We start from the raw sequence: 19,805 nt of genomic DNA on the forward strand, positions 1-19,805 counted from the left end.
CGCTTACGGTAATACAAAGTTTCTAAGCACTTAACAAAAATAAAATTAAAGTAATGTTATCCTACAAATTATAACAATATAATACATGATACAATACATTAACTGACTACAATACATTAACTGACTACAAACATGTGAAACTTTGAATACCGGGTACTGTTTTTTTAGCATCAAATTTCAATAACCATGACAAAGCAACTTCTAATTAAAATGCACTGCGGTTACTATAAAAGTATTTTCTGTCATAATTACTATTATTGTAATGACCTACATGCACGTGTATGGTCAATACAAGTTTGTATCATTTACATAATATAACTTCAAAGCATCAACATTAAATAGTTACAAAAATAATAAGGGCTAATCAATGTCATATGATTAATGTATTCAAATGAGATCGAGCAAAAATATCTTTGCATAGAAATGGATATATACACATTTGTTTTGATTTCCAAGTCCTGCATATACAAATACTGTACATGAAATCTATAAATATAATCAAGTAAGTATTAATATTGTAACTGTTAAAATAAATCTGGCAATTTTATTTAGATTCTGTGACCTAAATTCTTTCTAAACATCCACATGTTTGTTGATCAACCACATGATTTAAATTCAATACACACTCGTCTTGAAGATATTACATAATACTGAATAAATCCCTCTTTGATACAATTCAATGCACATTTAAGCTTTGAATGGTCACTCTTGTTGTCACTACATCAGGATGTAATGCAGAAATATATATTCCTGCTTGTTTTGAAGAGTCTTATTATGAGACTACCAGCACTTTGCTTAAGCTTAAGATTATACTCTGAGACACAAAGTGGGGAATTTCTTTGTTCTCTCCAACCATGTGTTCTGGGACTAGGAGCAGACTCCATGCAGTCATTCTGATTGTCAATGTGATGCAGTAAGGTCAGAATTACATAACATTCCAGCAGAAAGTTTTAAGTTATTTTTTGGAACAAACAACGACCCCTATTCGGTAAGAATGCCATATCCATTTCTACATAATGTTGTTTGATATTTACTAGAAGGCAAGGATCGATTGTTTGTATATTCTCATTACAGATTGTAATCTGAAGGTTTTACTAAAGATATAATAAGCCTTAAAGGTACTATGTCCCTTTTGCAGCCAACCTCAAATTCTGTAGGAATTATGAATATGTCATGTATGTCCTATCTGTGAAATTTAAACGTTAGCAGTGTCCTAATATTCAAATTATGCAAGGAAACCCGTTTACTTGCTAGACTACACTGTCAGACACTATCGAGTGATGACTGGCTCTTTTCTTCTTATAAAATGAGCTGTAAATTAAGGGTACATGAGCATTTGTCTACATCAATAACCCACTTCTTGTGATGACCAAAATTAAACTGATTGAATCTTTGCGCAGCATAAAACGTATGACAATTCGGTACAATGGTCTGAAAATCAAGGCTATTACTTATTGGCTCTATAGCTCCTAAGTCGATTTGACAACTAATAGTCGTTATTTTCCCACTTGAAGACATTTTCGAGCCCCACCTTTTTTAGGGAAGTTCTAAATTAGTATCTTTCAAATGCCGTTGGAATTCATTTGTTGGCCTGCAAATGGGACATAGTACCTTTAAGGTGAAATTTATACCATTGTCGGAGCTGAATAAAACAAAAGTTTGTTGGACTGTAGCAAATTGTTTCCACTTTCCAGAGTTCATTTTCATGGATGTGCCTTGTGAATAACAATTAACTGGACAATTAATTGTTAGACGAAAATCCTTTATATAAAGATATATGAAGGCAGCCACACTTGTATTTATACTAATCACTAAAAACCAGTAATTCTAAACAAGTGCACTCTGTTCTCCACATGTCAATATTTCACATTATTTTCTAGCAGTTAATAATTAACCTAGGTAATCTGAAAATGAATAATATGATATGCTACATGTTTCTTTTGGATCTGACTCGATCTATTGACCAAATAGTATATAAAGGTATAAATATGAACTGCTGCTCTTAGCTGTCCGTTAATCTGTAGGCTACTGTATCTATCCAAATAAAGTCGTTGCTACTATACTATACAATCTTTACATATATTTTTGTGACTTTAATGTCAAAAGTCATTCTAAGAAGACACAGCGTCATTGAAGTATTAGTAACTAGTAGTTGCTACGTACTGCAGGACTTGTCAACTGTACATCCGCTGAAGCTTTTAAATGTAAGCAAGAGGTATACTTAAAGTCTATCTTCATTAGAAGGGGATGAAGGATTTTTAGCTGCATGCTTGGCCAAGGCCAACATATGTTAAGATGGGGCTTGGCCCAAAGTCCAGCTTGTGAGTGTGGTGCAGAGGAGAAAAAGGCAAACCAAATCATCACAACCTGCCCCGTTTGAATAAAACACCTCCATATAATTTGAAAGAAATCCGTCAAGAAATATATATGACCTTTGACCCTATAAAGGACGGAACAATGAAGGCAGCATCACCTAAGAGTGTAGATTATACCACTCCGTTCAAAATTTCAACAAAATCCCTTGAGAAATGTGGCTTATAGAGCGCACACAAACCATCCACAAAAATGTGGCCTTTTACCCTCTATAGAGTACCGAAGCTGTGACGTCATAAAAATCTATTTTTAGAATTTCTCAATTTTTTCTTCATTTTCCGAAAGAACATCAAAACTAATGTCCAAATGTCGAAAACCAATTGAATATGTTAAGTATTGGCTGAGATATGACCATCTGAATAAATATACTCCCAATAGGAACTCAGTGTTATATGCTCTGGCTCCTAATGGTTAGGAGCCAGAGCATATAACACTGAGCTCCCATAGGACATATATTCATTTAGATGGTCATATCTCAGCCAATACTTAACATATTCAATAGGTTTTTCGACATTTGGACATTATTTTTGGTGTTCTTTCGGAATATGAAGAAAAAATTGAGAAATTCTAAAAATAGATTTTTGATGACGTCACACTTCTCCACTCTATAGCTCTCTTTAGAACTACAAGCTCAAGAAAGATTACCAACAGTCCTTTTCAGGACAACACACACTGAAGAGATGAAGATTACCAACAGTCCTTTTCAGGTATACACACTTGCATGAAAGAATGATTACCAACAGGTACTCCTTTTCAGGACTATCCAAACCCTCACCCACTCACACTGTGCAACCATAAGCCTACTGTATATTAGAACTTTTGTATACAGAACAGTGAGTTTGAACACAAACAGCAGCCACAGCAGGAAAACAGAAGATTTGATAACAGCCGAGGCAAGAAACATATAAAAGGCTCATTCCACAACATTCGTGCATCAAAAGGCTTTTAAATTCATCCCACTATACCTAGCTCTCATCCCTGCTGAGTCCATACTGGATTCTATTAGAGCCAGATCAATCAAGCACCCTCCCCCCCCCCTCTCATTACTGTCCACTTTTCCTTCTTACTCTTTCTTACAGCGCATAGAGACATATTGTGATATGCGCTATATAAGTACAGTATATTATTATTACAGTTTGTATTGCAGAGTCTTCACCAGATGTTCATTTTTGCCTTTTATTCTTTTTCTTTCTTTTCACTAATTTGGATCATTTAAACTTTACAAGACATCTAGAAGGATTCAGCACAAGCTATATATTATTTGCACAAGTAGTATTTAGCAGTTATTAGCATTTATCTGTCTGTCTTGGGAGATGAAATGATTTTGAGCCAGTGTATATTAATACTTCCATCATGTTCTATAACATTCTGTAGGATTTTTTTCACTCAACCAGTATGTCAGCTTCAACCTTAGAATCATTTTTGTTTTGTCTTCCCAAGGTCATGGAAACCGCAGAGCTCCACAGGAAAGCTCTGTCACAGACATGTCGTGTATGCGGCTCGTATGTGAAAAACAAGAAAAGCCTGTCTTCCAAGGAGAAGTATGAGGAGCTGATTCTTAGCGTCTATGGTATTGACTTCAAGCTAGACGACGAGGATGTTCATCCCCCTAGAATCTGCGTATCATGCAGGTATGAACATGACCACTTAACAAGGGTCTTGAGTTGTCATGAAGCACACATCAAGGATGATTTGTTTACACTCTCAATGATATTAAAAAGGAAAACATTATATTGCTTCAAGGCAACAATATTGTGCGAAGTTGATTTGTCTTTTAAATTAAATTTTCAATGTTGTAGCACACCAGTCGGTCGGTCCTGAGCAGATTAAATCCAGACATTGAGATGGTTGCCACCAGTGTCTTGATTTGTAATGTTCTGAACACTAGTACCACATCACAAACAATTTTTTTCAGTTTTGTATCGTTCACTTAAATTTCATGATGAAAGATAAAGTTACAAGAAGAAAACATGCTGTATAACTTACAAGATGAATGAATATTTCTGAATATAAACTGACAGGGTTATATTTGTATTTGATGTCCAAATGTAACATTTCATCCCTATTTTCACAAAGTGACGGTAGTGAATGAAAATCGCATACAATTTGCGTGCGGATTTTCCTCGCTACCGTCACTTCGTGAAAACAGGAACGATTTATTTTCTCACCAGTATCAAGCTAAAATTATATTTGTCTCATTTGTTTTTAGACTATGGATGACGAGAAGTGATAGTCGCAATGCTGAAGGACCAACCTATCCAACAAGTGGCAAAACTCTTGCCAATTTCTCTGCCCACCCAGAGCTGGAGCCGTGTTCTATATGTGAGGCATATCAGGCAACTAAATCAACCAAACGGAAGGCTGTAGGAACAGATGGCCTTCCTCCCCCAAAGATACCATCAGCTTCAGTTTCTGGAACGGATGAACAGCAAGCTTCCTGCAGCTTCACAGCCCCTTCACCCCCAACTGCCAGAATTTATCAGCCAATCAAACCACAGACGAGAAGTGATAGTCGCAATGCTGAAGGACCAACCTACCATCTGTGTTCTGTATGTGCTGCAACTACGTTAACCAAAGAAAAGGCTGTAGGAACAGATGATCTTCCTCCCCCAAAGATACCATCAGCTGCAGTTTCTGGACTGGAAGAACAGCAAGCTTTCTGTAGTTTCACAGCCCCTTTACCCCCAACTGCCACAGCCCCTTTACCCCCAACTGCCACAAGCTATTGGCCAATCGTGCCCAAGGACCGGGCTCCTTTGACACGCATTCTATTCTCCCCTGTCCTAAATGTACCATCAACTGCAGTTTCTGGACCGGATGAACAGCAAGCTTTCTGTAGTTTCACAGCCCCTTTAACCCCAACTGCCACAGCCCCTTTACCCCCAACTGCCACAGCCCCTTTAACCCCAACTGCCACAGCCCCTTTAACCCCAACTGCCACAGCCCCTTTACCCCCAACTGCCACAGCCCCTTTACCCCCAACTGCCACAGCCCTTTTAACCCCATCTGCCACAGCCCTTTTAACCCCAACTGCCACAAGCTATTGGCCAATCGTGCCCAAGGACCGGGCTCCTTTGACACGCATTCTATTCTCCCCTGTCCTAAATGTACCATCAGCTGCAGTTTCTGGACCGGATGAACAGCAAGCTTTCTGTAGTTTCACAGCCCCTTTACCCCCAACTGCCACAGCCTCTTTAATCCCAACTGCCAAAGCCCCTTTACCCCCAACTGCCACAGCCCCTTTAACTCCAACCGCCACAGCCCCTTTACCCCCAACTGCCACAGCCCCTTTAACCCCAACTGCCACAGCCCCTTTACCCCCAACTGCCACAGCCCCTTTAACCCCAACTGCCACAGCCCCTTTAACCCCAACTGCCACAGCCCCTTTACCCCCAACTGCCACAGCCCTTTTAACCCCAACTGCCTCAAGCTATTGGCCAATCGTGCCCAAGGACCGGGCTCCTTTGACACGCATTCTATTATCCTCTGTCCTAAATGTACCATCAGCTGCAGTTTCTGGACCGGATGAACAGCAAGCTTCCTGCAGCTTCACAGCCCCTTTACCCCCAACTGCCACAGCCCCTTTAACCCCAACTGCCACAGCCCCTTTAACCCCAACTGCCACAGCCCCTTTAACCCCAACTGCCACAGCCCCTTTAACCCCAACTGCCACAGCCCCTTTACCCCCAACTGCCACAGCCCCTTTACCCCCAACTGCCACAGCCCTTTTAACCCCAACTGCCACAGCCCCTTTAACCCCTACTGTCACATCCCATTTACCCCCAACTGCTACAGCCCCTTTACCCCCAACTGCCACAGCCCCTTTACCCCCAACTGCCACAGCCCCTTTACCCCCAACTGCCTCAGCCCTTTTAACCCCAACTGCCACAGCCCCTTTAACCCCTACTGCCACAGCCCATTTACCCCCAACTGCTACAGCCCCTTTAACTCCAACTGCCACAGCCCCTTTAACCCCAACTGCCACAGCCCCTTTAACCCCAACTGCCACAGCCCCTTTAACCCTAACTGCCACAGCTCTTTTAACCCCAACTGCCACAGCCCTTTCAACCCCAACTGCCACAAGGTATCGGCCAATCTTGCCCAAGGGCCGGGCTCCTTTCACACACGCTCTATTCTCCCCTGTCCTAACTGTACCATCAGCTGCAGTTTCTGGACCGGATGAACAGCAAGCTTCCTGCAGCTTCACAGCCCCTTTACCCCCAACTGCCACAGCCCCTTTAACCCCAACTGCCACAGCCCCTTTAACCCCAACTGCCACAGCCCCTTTAACCCCAACTGCCACAGCCCCTTTAACCCCAACTGCCACAGCCCCTTTAACCCCAACTGCCACAGCCCCTTTAACCCCAACTGCCACAGCCCTTTTAACCCCAACTGCCACAGCCTCTTTAACCCCAACTGCCACAGCCCCTTTACCCCCAACTGCCACAGCCCCTCTAACCCCAACTGCCACAAGGTATCGGCCAATCGTGACGAAGGACCGGGCTCCTTTCACACGTGCTCTATTCTCCCCTGTCCTAACTGTGCCAGCAAGGAAGTCCCCTGCCAGAGCGAAAGGCAGTCTACACTATGTGCGGAGAGATTGCGCAAAGAACAGAGCCAGAGGAGCCCTGGACTTCATGACCTCACACAGTGCTGCCAAAAATGAGAATGAGACAGACCTCTGGTTCTTCGGACTTCACAACAGGTTGAGGAATGAAGAAGATGAGCGAGCAAAAATGGTAAGTAATTAACAATATGGTTTGAATAGTTCTCTGTAGTCATACGTAAGTCTTATTCAGGAAAAATGAAAATGCTAAATTTGATCAGAAATTTTATAGTCGAATGATTTTTGAGCTTTGAAGAAACAATTTTGAATCAAGTATTTCAAAGGGCAAGTCCAAGATATTCGTACCTAAGGTGAATATTTTTCATCTTATGATTGAGGTCTCAAATATCACTAGTACTTGAATTAAAAGTCATGCAGCTGAGATGAATTCCCTAAATATAAATGTGCTACATGTATATTCATGTTTTGTTGTATTATTTTTTCCTATCTAGGTAATGGAGCTTTGGACAGAAAGGAAGAAATCAACTGATTTGTCTGTAGATGACTGCCTGGCGATGCGCGTGGGGACTCTTTGCACCAAAGGGATGTATGCAGAGAAATACAGCTTTTTGAAGTCAAAGGGGAACACGACCTTCAAACCACCTGGTCAGCTCACCAACAGGGAAAGCTGTTACATGCCCGGCAATGTGAGGTTCGGCCTGATGGAGGGAGGGAAATGTGTCTATCACACTCCTGAGAAATCACTGGAAGAGTTTGATGACCATTCGATGTATGAGCCCATCCGGATCAACGTGCGGAGCAAACTGACTGAATTTGCACTGCCAAACTGTATTGGCGTCGCATGGAGCTACCCAGAGGCAGTTGCAAAAACCCTGGAAGAGCTCGATGAAAACATCCGAGAAGGAATGCTTAAAGTCGGCCTCAACCCTGATGACCCATCCATCATCATTGACACCACCTTGAAGGATGGGGCAGATGGGATGGGGGAGATCGCTGTCCACAAGATGAAGTCAGACACATTCCTGCCTGACAAGGCATTTCGGGCTTCGTTTGTCGTCTTGAAATGTGAGGTCAAGCGTGATGATGGAACAAGGGATCTGGTCTTCGAGGAGCCCAAGCCCAACTCAGTTATCGTGAATCGGCCGTTATTGGAGGCGATTGGCGACGAAAATTCTGCATCAACCTCAGCCGTACTCATGCGTAAGATGGAGAAAGAACGGCTAATCCTCCAGAACAGTATCATGACAATACATGCCGGCACGTACACTAGACTACATCGATTCACCATATACAATAGCATGATAGACGAGAAGCTTGCACGATCATCAGGGGGGCTACAGGGAAGTGGGTCAAACTTCATTTGCACGCTCTGCCACGCTACAAAAACATCAGCAAAGACACAACTAGGATCATTCAAAATTGACAGAACACTCACAGAAACACAACAAACATCAACATACATCACAACTAATCCTGACAATCTCACACCTGATGAACTGACCACGGAAGCGGGCGGCGTGAAGCGCAAACCACTTCTCACATCCGAACCGAAGCAGCAATTGATGGACGCGACCCATGCTGACATCAATCTCGGCCAGTTCTTCAAGAAGATCATTGTGAGGGAAATGGCAGGTGTGCATAAATGGGAGGCCTCCGAAAATGTTAAGCAGTACATTGTAGATGCAGAGAGACGTCTCAATATTAACGTGAGAGAGTTACTGGGAACAGCGCCAAGCCTCATGATGCCAGGAAATTATGCTAGGGCCCTCTTTAAAGAAAAGAATGAGGATGTTTTCTTGGAACTGATTAGGAATGAGGAAAGAAAGGAACTACTTCGCTCAGTTTTGCAGAAGTTTCGGGCATTGAGGAAGATCTATCGAGAGCACCACCCAAACAAGAGAGAGGTACAGGGGTTTAAGAAGAAAGCTGTGCAGATAGGCAGGGAGCTCCTAGAGCACTTTGAATATGTGTGCTGGCCCAACTACCTTCACAAGATCTTCGAACACACCCAAGAAGCAATGCTCTCGGAGGATGGGCCAGGAAGCATTGGAATCTTGAGTGGTGAAGGCAGCGAAGCGGCCAACAAGCTTTTTCGCAAGCTTCGGAACAACTTCTCTCGTAGGGGAGATGTGTTGGATGGGCTAAGGGACATCCTGTGGTTTCACTGGCTATATACGAGTCCGAAACTTGTACGACTTCGAGCTGTAACACGGGGCACGTACACGTGCTCCAGATGTGGTGCAGAAGGACACAACAAAAAGTCCTGCAATGTGAAGGCAACATAAAGGAATGCATGATAAAATAACTCTTCTCCAATCGATTCTGTTTAATTCCAGAATTTACGATCTTTAATAGATCTACAGAAGTCTCCTAGCGAAGCTTGTGAAAAGGGCATCAAGCAATGTGATTCAATTTCACATTGTCATGATTATTATTATCTTTGTACATTGTGTTTATCACAATTGCTATTTTTGTGCGAAGTTTACCTTGCTGTTATCAAATAAATTGCTCTTGATTACAATTAAAGGAATTGTACGATCTGATTGAGAGGGCATTTTTTAGTGGAAACAAAAAATAACCTTGATGTATGGGTTCGTTTGTAAACTTTTTCTGGCCTAGAATCTGCATTTTTCAAACGTGTTTCAGGCAAATTTGCATGATGATAAATGCAAGCACATTTTCAGATGTGTATAATGAAATGCCGAAAAAGGTTTTGAATGTGAGAATGAGCCAGAATCACGTTTTTGAGAGATGATTAATGCAAAGCTGTTTTGAAACACATATATATATTTCAAACCTTCCCAGGCTAATTTCCGGTTCGGAAATAGCACGCGCCATGTGCCGAGTAATGTTTCAAGCGTGCCTTTGTCTTCGTCTATTGCTCATTGTTAACGTATTGTGCGATAACATGCTTCAACTATATCGACCAGTTATCGCTGTTTATTATCCTTTACCTTCAATTACCATAAAATTATGTCTGCCAGTGCGAGTTCAAAGGCGAAAGGTTCAAACTGGGATGCCAATGAACTCGGGTGTTTGCTGCTTCTATGGGCAGAACCAGATATTCAAAGGAACTTAAATGGAAATGTATGAAATAAGCCCATATCTCGTGCAGTAATTAAGCAGCAGCATGAGTACCCATCCCATCGTTGAGCACATATTACCAACAAAGACATGTTCAGAATACGAACATTTACTACCTGCATGTTTACAAATACATGCAGACAACAGGATTAAAAAAAAGCCAGACTTTTTAAACATATTTAGAACGCGACAATATTACAAGTACGTAGATCATAGTAGTATTAGTACTTGGATCGAAAATGAAAAAAGCGCACTCTCTAGTTGACCTCATGCTTCCTACTAGGTCAAAGGGCGCAAAGCAGCTGCACAGAGGCATGGCCTTCATTTCAAATCATGAGTTGATAAACGCGACATCCCGCAAATCACGTTTGTACAGTGTGGTTTGATATGTACATATATTGAAACGCTGTTTCTGAATAGCAAAAGTTGTTACACGCACCTCATATTGGTTCAGAAATGGCTAAAATATCTCAGTACAATAAATATGCTTTTGATAAATTGTGAGACACACAGTTATTTTATTATTTTCAACTGACCCTTATAAAAATCCAGGCTTTGTGAAAATGTATCTACCGGTAAGTGACTTTGACTTTCGGAACTTTGGCGTTCGTTCATATATATGCCAAATAGATTAGACATCCTGTCCATTTCTGATTTGTATATTAACCAATACCATACTCTTTCATACATATATCCAGGAGGGTGAGCGGGGACGATTTGTTGAATCATTGTTTGGATTCTCAATTGCAACACTAGTCGAAATGGGTCAGGAAAAAGTCCACAATTGTGAAAAGCAATGAGGTTCACACATCTGTTGAAGGGCATCCAACACTCAAAGAAAGGGAAGGAGAGGCAAAACAAATCCTAACTCAAGAAGTCTCTACTATTTGGCATACATATGTTAAAGAGATAGTAGTTCAAGGGAAATTTCTAGATCTTCTATCATTAAAAAGTAATTGTATGATTTGGAAGAGCATTATGTATAATTTGCCAGTGAAACTTCTTAAATTTCTTGTAAATGCTATTAGCAACACCTTAAAACACAAGGGCAAATTTACTGAGATGGGGCAAATCTGCAACAAACAAATGCAGGTACTGCGATTGTGTTGAGACACTGAACCATATTCTTAATTGCTGTACACTATTTCTATCTCAAGGGCGATATGCCTGGCGCCATAACAATGTACTAAAATGCTTTGTAGAATAGAAGTCGATCATAACAGAAAGTATATCGCCCGATAAAAAAACAAACCTTCACGATATTGCCTATTTAAACGGCTACTTCCCTGTCTCACCCTCTAAACAATCCCAGTGTCTTGTAGGGTGTGAACCCAAACAAACACTAATACCTGACCTTTTTTATCTATGATGAAAATAACCATAAAATTCATGATCATGGAACTGAGAGTCCAATTTGAACTTAGAATAGATAAGGCCCATCAATATAAAGTTGATAAATACTCGTCCCTTGTCAGAGACATTCAAAATAATAATGGCTATGAGGTAGAACTGTTGGCAATTGAAGTCGGTTCCTGTAGTTTTTATATTTCATCAAGCAGTATACCCAGACTAAAAAAGATGCTGGGCTACATGTACTTGCATAATTTTACAAATTCCCTTTTTTCTCAAATGTCTAGGGATGTATAGATTTTAACCAGTAAAATGACATGAATAAATGTATAGCTCTGACTATTAATTATATACAAAGCGCAGGTCTAAAGAAAAAAATTCTCGGGAGAAAAATTAAAATTAGTGAAATTTTGTGTACAAACGAATGGAGAGCTGCTCATTAGTGACATCACTCAGAGTTGCCAACTTGTTTTACTCTCTAATTGTATAACTTTTTTTTTTATTATGTGTCCAAATTTTCTCAAACTTTCACTGATTTGCTTTTCTAATTTTTCTGCTTTCATACAAAGCAACAAGATAATCAGGGTGGACTTGCCCTTTAAATTTTTACGCTTTATGCTCATGTTGTATTTTATTTGCTTTGACTAAGGCAAAAGAAGGACAGGAGTTTATACTTTCACTACTGAGATAACAAAATGCATTTTTCCTGGCCTCACTAGACATTACAAGCATCAAGTAAATTTCAGTTTTTAGCAAGGTATGAATTTATCTCTGAAAATGAAAATGAAATATAACACTGCTAGTACAGTAATATATCAGTAAGATTATGTACCATCTGAACTACTGCTAGGCACAAGTTGAAACTTCCTTGGCCCTACCGCTTGTTGTGATAGAACTCGATGATTGTATAATATTAAAACTTACATGGGTGATAGCTGTTTGGAATATTTTAGAGACATTCACTAATTTCATCTTCATTCTGAGACCAAAAACTGTTTGATCAGTGTGTGTGTACCATAACAGCATTTGTTCAGTTTGGAATAGTGCATTTTTTCAAATGAATTCTGCATGTTTTCAAATGAATGCTGCAAACACACACTGAAATATCATTTTTGTTCTTACAATGTGGACAGAAATAAATCTCTGGTATACTATTGAGCTTTAGGCAGTAGACATGGACCCATTTTCCACATCGTGGTGTTTCACACTGTACCCATTGTATCTCCACAGTTCCTTCTGCCTCAGCGATAGTACACGATGGTAATAAATCACATTTCTCTGGCTTGTATTTCCTGTCGGAGAGCATAGAGATTTGTTTTGAGGTACCCCCAACAGAGATGATGCAGTCAGGTGCCAGGGTTAATAGAACATGCCCAGCTGTGCCAAACTGATTGTTATTCTGTGTTTTAGGCAAGAGTTTGTATTTCTTCCCGACGATGTCGAGTATAAATACTCTGGAGGATGCATGTCTTGATGTCTTAGGGATGTCAGAACTGTGCTGCAGTTGAAATCCTCCGGATACGAGAATGTTATAGTTTACTTGAGCTGTTGCATGGTATGATATGTACGGGACTGGTGTACTGGGACCATCGGAGGCAAGCGTAACAGTAGAAAGAACTGCAGTGTCTGTATCTTGGGAGTTCATCGTTAGCAAGAGTACTTCATTGATGGGTATTCTTGTGGTGGTGTTCTTGTCATGCATCACTCCTCCCACAAATGCAATGACAAAGCTTCTAACCGTTTCCAAGCATTCGGCAGTGTGATATGTTCGGGCTAGGGTAGCTGATGGCACAGGGACTCTCCTCCATATAAAGGTATCTAGATCTAATATATAGAAGGTCCCATCTCTGCAGGCTAATTCCCACTCAACGCTGAAGCTCTTCCGCTCTTCTTGTTCCATAACTCCTCCAAACAGCAATGCCTCTTTGGTCTCTCCTAGTCTAGTTAGAGTGTGCCCTGTCCTTGCTATTATAAACAAGTAAACAAAAATAGAGAAAGACGGCACAATACAGTTAAATATACTGGGTTGCAACCAAACAATTCAATTGAAGCATTTTAGTATCCTACTCACACTAGATGAAGTTCTTGACAGTCTTGAACTGTTCACATACGGAACACTTCCTTTATTGCTTCTGGTTTTAGATGTATGACCTTTAAAAGTTTGAATTTGTGTCTGTAGGCCTACATTTGGTTCATCATGTGCGACTGTACAATTCATGTAATATTTGAATCAGATTGATGCATGAACATGGTTCATCAAATTGAAAGTGCTTTATTTGTATATAATGTAAATTTTGGTGTAGTGTTTTGTAGTACGTATGTGTATGGTTAGGGCCGTGTTATTTTCATATATCACTTAATTGTATGAAAATGTGATAAGAGTATTTCAAATTGAATTGCTATTTTTCACTAGTTTTGTCATTTTCTAAATGCATGGACTTATTCAGAATAACAATTGAACTGTCCCGGCCATCTCATAATAATATGATTTTATACTTGTAAATAGATTGTAAATATCTGACTTTTTTTGTTAATGTTGCATAACATACCATGTGGAACTGTTCCTTTTTGAACTGGAACTGTGTTGCCTCTTCGTGATGCCACCATGTTAGCTGTCGTTGGCACATATTTAATGTCGAAAACTGGTGCACCTGTCGCTCCACGCCGTCTTCCTTCTTCTAAAATGATAAGGTCATCTTTGCACCTGTACTCCATGAGATCAAAACCTCCCCACACATAGAAGCGACTGTCACTCTCTATGGCAGCTGCTGACTGTAGAGCAGGCATTCTACCACCTAATCAATACAAATAAGATATTTAAAAGCATAGTTAGCATACTGTCGAATAATAATGCTAATAATGACAAAATTCATATTGGAGTTAGAACACAATGTTTTGTTTGCACAATGCATTATAATCATTCATATATTTATTACCAACTGATTTCACATACTGCTGTACAAATTAATGTATTACATTTTTGTTTATGAACAGCGGAAACGACTTGTATCTATTCATTTCCTTTACCATGTTTTACTTTACTTCTATATACTGGTCAACCTACATGATTTTAGACGTTCTTGTCAGTGTGCTACTACATGTTCTCATATTTTGTTCTTTTCTCAGTTTTATACTACATGGTTTCAGTTTACCTACTTGACATTTTATGCAAAAGTTTTTAAGCTAGGATTAATTCCTCATGTTTATGTTCAGTATCGTAGTTTGATTTTCTCTTTGTGCTTTGTTTTTGTTAGTTGTTTTGTTTATGAAATGTTATACATTTTATTTACCATCATGCTATATTTTACAGGTCTTCTTGGTGCACCAGTTGGTCGGGAAGAGGGACCTTTACGGTTACAGTGATTTAGTTTGCTTTCCTCTTCCCCGGCAGCCAACTGATGCACTCAGAGGACCTCCAGGAAGATTGTGCATTTATAATTGACATTCTATTAATGTTTTTTTACTCATATTTACATTGTTATATTTTTTGTGAATTGCTGAATATATAATAAATACATAGATAAAAGGCAACTATCATAATGGAGGCCCAGCTTAGCGTGCTAGTGGCTGTCACATGTTTACCCCCCTGTACTTGCAGGTTGCTATAGTAAGTAACAGATGAGATTACTGTGTCTGTTGATTAATTGGAGGTAATTAAGTTACATATTCGTGTTTGTCCTTAATCAAGTGGGATTGATTATACAATCTAGTAATTTGGCTAACTTTTAATTCATCCAGTCTGAATTTGACAAAAATTAAAGCCTATCTGCACTACTTTGGCCAGGAGGGCCTCCCTGGAGTCCCTGTATGGTCACTGACGGGTGGTTATCTCATCAAATCAGCTCTCAGTTAACAATAAAATAATAATACTTTGTTCTTATATGGGACCAACAGGTACCGCTTATAGATTATTTGCTATATTGAGGGCGCAAGTAGCTACAAGAAGTGCAGTGGGGCATTAAGTTACTCATGGTGCATATACTGAAGGATCAAGGCCTTTAGAATATGCTTCTGTTACAGTGTTTTTTTTTCAAATATAAGGAGTACCCATTTTAAACATTGGCATGACAAAACTCTTTTTTCCAGCTAGAATTTTTAGATAAACTCATATTTGATATGAATTATCTATGTGTATAGGGGAAAATGGAAGAAAATGACTTTTCAATGTTTTTTAAACTGGTGTTTAAACTGTAAGTAAATATTTATCATATAATTTTCTTACTCTGACGTAACTGTTTCAAGGAGCCTGTGACATTAAGTGGTGAATTGTGTTTCATGGGAATTGTCAGTGGTATTGTACTCTATAGTACCCATTTCCCATATATTGATGTACTACTGCAGTAGAAGAATTAATGATCAACTTTGCAAAAATCTTTAACCTACAATTTAAAGTTTTTAATATAGTTTTTGTTTTAGAATACCGGTACAGTATCTAAATGCATTATCATATATTGTTCTTTACTGGGACAATTGATATGCACATAATAATATAGAATATTTTCAATTTCTTATCATTATTTTTGTCTTCAGTAGACAACACATACATATTATCTCAATTATTAGTGATGTAGACCCATTACCGCAGTGTGTTGTTATCCACGAAACTGTATATTATATTGGATAATGCATGCAACAATTTGTTGCCTTTTTGCTTTTATTCACACAATAAAACTAAGAAGTCTGACAATGACTTATTATTTTTGTACAGAAAAATGTGTGTGCTACTGTGCTTGACTTTGTAAATAATTCTTGCTAATATTTATGAGCAATAACTGTTAATATTTTTGTATTCATTTGATTTAATTTTGAACAAGTTTAAGGGTTTAATGAATGTAATTACTGGTTCCAATGAATTGCCAGAATTAAAAATCTACATTTCTTTTGATATTGCAGGTTAAATTAAATACAAGTGTTTTAGATAAAACTTTATTACTTTAATAACAATGACAATGATGGTAATGAATGATAGTAAATAGGTAATGGTGGTGATGATGATAACAACAATAATAATAATAATGATAATGATAATAATAATAATAATACAAATAATAGCAATGATAATAATGAAAAAATATAACAATAATAATAACAACACACACTTTGCCATTCAAGAGTGGATAGAACAATTGGTTTAGCCAATACTTCACAAATCAAATTAGTTTATGAAAAATAAGCTTTGTAATCAGGCTAATTGACATTATTTTACTTTTTGCTACAGTGAGAAAAAATATGTACTATAGCATCCTTGCTTAAATAATGTTAAGTTTTATGATGAATCCTTCGAAACCAGTTGACTCCTGGAATGCATTAAGAAATATTCTCATGTAACTAATACAAACATACTGTAAGCATTTTGTTAACTGTATTGCACGGCCTGATCTAAAATGTTCTGTATAGTCAGGGTTTGGGTCAAATATATATCGGGTGTGATGGACTCAATATAGACTTCCTGTACTTGACACGTTGTTGCAATAAAGAGAATAACTCGGGCGTGTAACTTGAATTCTTGATGCCTTCTTTAATCTCTTGTGGTGTACAAACGTAGTGAATAATAAACTAATCAACAACTGTGTTGGTTACCCTTCAAGTGTAGGGTGAAACTTTAGGAGTTATAATGAAATCTGGAAGTCATACTGGTGCAAATAACTGCTACGAACAAACTCGGACGATTAGCAAACTGCTGTGTATAATGCAAACTGTGCGCAATTCTTCAATTAATGTTGCTAAGATACCATGTTACGTAGTTTCTTGACCAGTCGCTTAAACAAAAACAATCATAAATTACAGTTAAAACAAATCATGTAGATAAATCATGTCATTTCATGACATTCCAACCCCCTTAAAAGTGACGGGATGTCACAATTCAACGGAGAATATAAACTCTCAATTGTGTTCCGTTTAACAGTCCTTCAATTACAGTCTTTAGTTCGTAATATAAGGAATCCGATGTGCTTTCATCTTCTGGGAACAATCAACTGTCACGGCTAAAAAAGAAAAATGTTCAAAAAAAGACATTAACCTAAAGTCACTAAAAAGTCAATGTTCGACAAACTTTTCTATCAGTTTGAGTCACTCTAGATCATCTCGCTCTGACTTCTTCATAAGGAGGATGAGCTTTGTCACTGGTTTTCTCGCGATTACACCATCCGCATTTTTGACATCTACAATCCTCACAAGATCGTCTTTCCCTGGGTACGCTTTCACGACAACCGCCATCTTCCAAGAGCCGCGAGCCTTATTGTCACCAATGATGAGTACAACGTCGCTCTCTTCTAGGTTCTCAGTTGATTGCTGCCACTTTTGGCGCGGAGAGAGTGTCCGAATGCATTCCATCCAGCGTTTCCAGAAACCATCTACCATGGCGTTGCAGACTTCTCTTCGCTTTCTCAAATCACCTTTGAAGTCATCGTAAGGAATCTGAGGGCAGGAGAGGTCTCCTCTTCCAATGAGAAAGTGATTTGGGGTTAATGGTGGATAATCCAGCGGTGATGAGGATTTAGCTGTGATGGGACGACTGTTGATGAGCCCGGAAATCTGCGAAAAGACTGTTTCCCACTCGGAAAATGTCAGTCTGTCAGCTTTGATGAGATGTCGCATTCCCTTCTTCACCTCTTGAACTATTCGTTCCACCGCTCCTTGGTGGTGAGGTCCTCCAGGAGGTCCGAATCGCCACTCTGCACAGTATCTCAGGCAGCGCTCCCTCACTCGATCATGGTCTAACTTCAGGTTCAATTTGTTTATGGTATTATCAGCTCCCCTGAAACAGGTTGCATTGTCGCTTATCAACATGGATGGAGCCCCTCTGATACTCACAAAGCGTTCAAGGGCTTGTAGAAAGGCATCAGTGGATAGGTCGGGCACACAAGTCAGATGAACAGCTCTCGTCACTGCACACGTGAAGACTGCACCATATCCTTTCGTAGTAGTGTTTCGACTCAACTTGACATTCACTGGTCCTAGGTAATCAACTAGGGTAGTCTGGAACGGAGGTGAACAACGACCGACTCGGAAATCTGGAAGGTCCGACATCTTCTGCTGAACAGGTTTACCTCTGTGTCTTCTGCAGATGACACATGCACGGACAACACGTCTTGAGATGCCAGTGTCGCCCACGATCCAGTACTTTTTTCTGACCTCAGTGGCTGTGCGTAGATGGCCCCCATGAAGAGAGTGAGCATGGGAGTCTTGGACGATCAACCAGCTGATGTGGCTCTTCTTTGGGAGAAGGTAAGGATGCCGTACATCATAGGATACTGGTGCGCGGTCCATTCGTCCACCAACACGGAACACTTGGGTCTCCTCGTCAAAGAATGGGTCTAGCTTCATGATGTTTGGATCCTGGAAATTGATTTCTCTCTGTGCGTGACGGATCCAATATAACTCAGCCTCTCGTACAAGCTTACGGGACGGCCACTGTGAAATCTGATTTGTGAGTTGTTTCAACCTCTGGTCCTTTGGCAGATCCCTCACCGACAATACTCTGGCAGTCACCATCTTGAGCTTGGGCCAGCTGGAGAATTTCGAAGCTTCAATGATTGGTGATGCCTTGCACACTGCACTGACACTCAACGCAAATGACTTTGCATTCCGGGTGTGAAACTTTTTTCTCTCGGCATCCTTTGGGTCTGTCGGGACATTTTCTGGTGTCTTTGGCCATAGCGATGGGTGTAGTTTCAGGTAATCAGGCCCATCTATCACCCGCTTCATCTCGGCTGCAGTTCCTCCTCTAGACACCAAGTCGCTGGCGTTCTGGGCCGATGGCACATAGGCGATGTCCATGATAGGATCAAATCTGGTTGTTATCTCACCCACCCTGTAGGCAACATAGGCACGGAAAGATTTAGATTGACCCCTTAACCAGCTGATGGCAGTCATGCTGTCAGTCCATATTTTGCAGTATGCTATGTTGAAGCGAAGTGCATCTTTGATGGTACACATCAGTCTCGACAACAGAAGGATGGCCTGTAGTTCTTTCCTTGGCATGCTCGATTGCTTCAGAGGTGTGAGCCTTGCTCTAGCACATACAAAGGACAGCTCTGCTTCAGTGCTTTCTGGGTGTGACCACCTGAGCCACACTCCCATGCCCATTGCGTCTTCGGACGCGTCGCTTGCACCGTGTAATGACACCTCGGGTAACGGTCTCACTCCTTTGAACTTCTCTGGGATCAGGCATCTTGGTATTTCAACATCTGTTGCTTCTTCCAGATCTTTGTTTATGGCATCTAGAACTGCACAGAGTTCTCCTTGGGGGTTGATGGGTGTATCCCAATCTAGGTTCAATTGCCATAGCTTTTGAAGGAAGATCTTTGGCCGAACTAGTATCCCAGACAGTATTCCAAACACATCATAGTAGGATGCTGTCTGCTTCAGGATGCTACGCTTTGTTGGTATACCCTTGTCAGGTCTCACCTCTTTGACGCTCAAAGTGTCT

The 19,805-nt window shown here is 40.2% G+C and overlaps 2 protein-coding genes across 4 annotated transcripts in view; one reads left to right on the forward strand and one right to left on the reverse strand.

Moving 5' to 3' along the window:
• On the forward strand, positions 1 to 16,087 carry Rag1L (recombination activating gene 1-like). Of its 3 annotated transcripts, NM_001033007.1 has the most exon segments (5): positions 842 to 988; positions 3,814 to 4,004; positions 4,583 to 5,014; positions 6,551 to 7,112; positions 7,432 to 9,466. In NM_001033007.1, coding segments are annotated over 4 exon segments (2,976 nt in total). In that variant the 5' UTR covers positions 842 to 988; positions 3,814 to 3,816; the 3' UTR covers positions 9,226 to 9,466.
• Rag2L (recombination activating gene 2-like) overlaps positions 11,866 to 19,805 on the reverse strand; it is a 19,443-nt gene continuing 11,503 nt past the window's right edge. Inside the window, 2 exon segments of the mRNA NM_001033012.2 lie at positions 11,866 to 13,339; positions 13,924 to 14,169. Coding sequence (NP_001028184.1) covers positions 12,405 to 13,339; positions 13,924 to 14,169 — 1,181 coding nt within the window. The 3' untranslated portion in view covers positions 11,866 to 12,404.

Source organism: Strongylocentrotus purpuratus, unplaced genomic scaffold (genome assembly GCF_000002235.5).
Source record: "Strongylocentrotus purpuratus isolate Spur 01 unplaced genomic scaffold, Spur_5.0 spur5_scaffold_8, whole genome shotgun sequence".
NCBI lineage: Eukaryota > Metazoa > Echinodermata > Echinoidea > Camarodonta > Strongylocentrotidae > Strongylocentrotus > Strongylocentrotus purpuratus.